The 3,570-nt window shown below is 50.6% G+C and overlaps 1 protein-coding gene across 1 annotated transcript; it reads left to right on the forward strand.

Moving 5' to 3' along the window:
- Positions 1–129: 129 nt before the first annotated feature.
- On the forward strand, positions 130–2,052 carry ATP5G1 (ATP synthase, H+ transporting, mitochondrial Fo complex, subunit C1 (subunit 9)). Its single transcript, XM_010074694.1, has 4 exons — positions 130–188; positions 738–815; positions 1,073–1,248; positions 1,827–2,052. Exons 1-4 carry the CDS (start codon positions 150–152, stop codon positions 1,939–1,941), a joined length of 408 nt encoding a protein of 135 aa, XP_010072996.1. The 5' UTR covers positions 130–149; the 3' UTR covers positions 1,942–2,052.
- Positions 2,053–3,570: the final 1,518 nt, after the last annotated feature.

Below are 3,570 nucleotides of genomic sequence, written 5' to 3' on the forward strand. Positions count from 1 at the left end.
GAAAGCCTCGGGCCAAGCACCGGGGGTGAGACTGCAGAGAGTGTGTCAGCCCCGGGACAGGGTGTTGGCTGGTGAGAATAGCGCTGGGATTCCCAATCCCTTTTTTTTTGTTTGTTTTTTTGCTCTTTCTTTGCATTAGGTTAAGCAAAATGCAAGCTCCTTTGGCTCTCCTCAGCTCCCCAGCCCTGGTAAGTCACCTTTTTTTTTTTTTTTTCAGAAGAGGATGATAATAGTGGGGTTATATGATCGTGAAGCCTTTCTCTGCGGTGCTCAGATCAAAACACTGCTCTGGACGTGTGGGGATTGTTTTGTGGGGATTTAACAGGGAGGGGAAACAAGGTGACCTCTGGTGACCGGAGGGTGATACCTCCCATCTTAGTAGATTTGCAATGAGCTGCAGGCCCAAGGGCTTCTCCAGAGATAAGCCGATTGTCCCAGAGGCACTCCACCCCTTTCTTTCAAGGTATGAATTAGGAAGAAAATGTGTGGAGCTGTGGTAAGGACTGAAGTGCTGGAGCAGCGCTGACCGTCCCGGTGTGTGGGCTGGGGGGGGTGTTCCTCATGGACTTACTCCAGCTGGCTGGGACGGAGATATCTTAAACCTTTGCTTTTTTGTCTTGTTTCATAATTGAGATGTTTTCAGGAATTTTTGAGACTCTTCTTTATAACTGTTCTTTTCAGAGGGTTAGTGTGGATGCCTCCAGCTGCAGGAGTTAATTGTCTGTGTTTCCCTCCAGTTCCGGTGCTGTTCCAGGGCTCTGGCCAGACCAGTTTCAGTGTCTGTTTTCAGCAGGCCTGAGGTTCAGACTGTACAGGTAAGACTCTCACAAAACGGGGCTGTGTATTTCAGCGCTCGCTGCCTGGGATACGTGATGGTTTCTCCTGAGATGGAGTTAGTTTGTATACCAAGAGGATGGCTAGTATGGAGACACAGCTTTTAGCCCAGATTAGCAAGTTGGGCTGGTCTTGCTTTGCCTTGAGTAGAGGATAAATGGTGATTGTGTTTTATTAAACTTTGATATTTCTGATAAAAAGTCTGTCATTAAGATGTTTCTTCTCCTGTATCCCACAGCCAGCTGGTGTTTTCCATCCGCAGCCATCCCGCCGCGAGTTCCAGACCAGTGCTGTTTCCAGGGACATTGACACTGCTGCGAAGTTCATTGGTGCCGGCGCTGCCACGGTCGGGGTGGCTGGTTCCGGAGCAGGGATTGGGACAGTGTTTGGCAGTTTGATCATTGGCTATGCCAGGTAAGTGTGATGCCAGCCTGGCTTGAATTTATTCCCTCTCCCGGCACTGAATTTGAATAGATCAGTAGAGCTTTCTTGGGAATATACGTCCAGCTCTACGCGTGTAGTGTATAGAAGCAGATACTGTGTTTACCTCATTGGAATAGAAAATGGTTATAATCCGTTATTCTGTTAAAATAATAAGAAAGCACCTGGATTGCTTGAATCCACCCTCTACTTGCTTCTGAACGTTGCAGCTGCTCTGTGGAGCTCTGCCTGCCTCTAGAAGAAATGAAGCACTAGTTGTTAGCAGAAACTGTTGCTTGGTGCCACCACGGCAGGTGAAACTAGCCTTCAGGTTTCAGCGTGTCTGCATCACTAAAACCAGGAAAAATCATGGCTGTCGCATTCCAGCTGGTGGCTGCCTGCTATAAAACTCGTTTGTGTTCCAAACTCTGTTGCCTGTGTGACACAGTCCTGGTTTTCTGCGATACAGGCTGTGGTTTGGGGTTTCTGTTCTCACTGTGGATCTTTTTTCTTTTTTTTTTTTTTTTCTTATTTCTCCCTGTGGTTTGTCCCCACCCTTGTACAACGTGCAGGAATCCATCTCTCAAGCAGCAGCTCTTCTCCTATGCCATCCTGGGCTTTGCCCTGTCTGAGGCCATGGGTCTCTTCTGTTTGATGGTGGCATTTCTCATCCTCTTTGCTATGTGACAACTTCTGGTCCTGGCTGCGGCTTCCATCACTCTGTCCTGTGCGGTTCGAGTCTGCTTCCATCAGAGCGTTCCAGACTGACGATTAAAGAAAAGATTTCTCTAAATAAACTGGTGGCTTTATTTTTTTTCTTTTTTTTTTCTTGGGGAAGTACTTGGGGGAATTGGTGTATTGATTGAAGAGGATAATATCCCAGGTATGGGGGTACCCAGTGACAAAGGAGAAAGGGGAACGTGAAATGGTGGTGGGAGGGGAAGAAAACTCATGTGAAGTCAGCCAGAGAAGACTGGATGTCCTTGAACAGCTCAAATCTGTGCAAAAATCCCAGCAAGCATTGCCCTCGTAAAGCAAATACTTCGAGCTGAGCTGACGAAGCGTTGTTTTTTCCCACATACTGTTGTTGAAAATGTCATGCCACCTTTTTTTGTTCATCTGAAAGCATGTAGAAAAGGTGATGGGTACAGGTGAGCGTGCTTAGTGCTGTTTGGATAATTAAATTTCCAGTGGGTACACAAGGGTACGTGCTGCCGTATCATCTGAGTTTCTTTCACAAAGAAGAGCTGGTTTCAAGGTCGCACTATTCATGTGCCTCAGAGCATCAGCTTACACAAAGGACAGCAGCTCAGTTATTTTTTCTTTCTTCCCCCCCAACAGTTACATGCTTCAGCTGTTGTAGGGAGTGGAATGTACTAAGGAGGAGCGGTGCTAAAATCCAACCTGAATTGTGGAGCCTGTGGTAAGGGAGCTGTTCAGGAGGGTGGGCAGGTGAGCACTGGGGGAGCTTGTCTGGTGACCTGTCTTAGGCACTGGAATTCCTGCAGCTGCAGAATTAAAGCATCTGCAGCACGGTTGTGATCTCCCTGGGGATACGAGCGTGGTCCAGGAGCTGCTCTCTTCCTTCCTTTGTCAAAGCTTCTTGCACCCTGTGAGGGGAAGCGAGGCTGCGAAGAACTCTTAAAAACCTATCCCTGAGACTTCTTGGAGAAGTGTGGCTCTGAGACCTGAAAGAACTCGAGGGAGGCTGAACTGGGGAGGAGAAACCCTCCGTCTGCGGCCGGGCTGGCTCCTGGGAACAAAGGTGGAACCCTGCGGCGGCAGAACTGTGCCCCGGGGTGGGCAGCAGGTCCCAGCTGGGGGTGTTCCAGGGTCTCACCGTTCCCTGTCTCAGGAAAACAGCCCCGTTGGCTGTGTCGGGGCTGGGTTACGCTCCCTCACACACACCAAACTCCGCGTCAGGGACTTTTGTTGCGTCCCTGGTAAGAGACAAGTGACCTTGGACCTGCCGTCCCTCGCTGGCGGTGGCACCCTGTGCTCAGGGCAGCTCTGGCAGGGGGTGCAGGGGGGAGATGCTCCTTGTTTGTTGTCCTGGGGCCACAAGCAGAGCTGCTGGTATCCTGGGGGCTGCAGGGCTGTGGTTCCCCCTCTCCCACTGCCCCGGGAAGCCTGGTTTGGGGGGGGGGTGCACCCCTGGGGGGCTTTGGCGCCTGGGGCTTTGGCTGTGCCTCGGTCCGGGCTGGAACGCTGCCCTGCCCTGTCCCCGCAGGCTGAGCCGTGCTCACAGCGAGTCTATTGCAGCAGCTTCACCCCAAAAGCTTTTTTCCACCCAAAAAGCCCCAAACTCCTTATTTC

Source organism: Pterocles gutturalis, unplaced genomic scaffold (assembly GCF_000699245.1).
Source record: "Pterocles gutturalis isolate BGI_N339 unplaced genomic scaffold, ASM69924v1 scaffold34907, whole genome shotgun sequence".
NCBI classification, from domain to species: Eukaryota; Metazoa; Chordata; class Aves; order Pterocliformes; family Pteroclidae; genus Pterocles; species Pterocles gutturalis.

What these genes read in the sequence shown, in the direction of transcription:
- ATP5G1 (XM_010074694.1), top strand. Translation starts at nt 150, where the DNA reads ATGCAAGCTCCTTTGGCTCTCCTCAGCTCCCCAGCCCTG. An exon ending in CTGAGGTTCAGACTGTACAG is followed by an intron (nt 816 to 1,072) that starts GTAAGACTCTCA and finishes TGTATCCCACAG; the next exon opens with CCAGCTGGTGTTTTCCATCC. An exon ending in TTGATCATTGGCTATGCCAG is followed by an intron (nt 1,249 to 1,826) that starts GTAAGTGTGATG and finishes TACAACGTGCAG; the next exon opens with GAATCCATCTCTCAAGCAGC.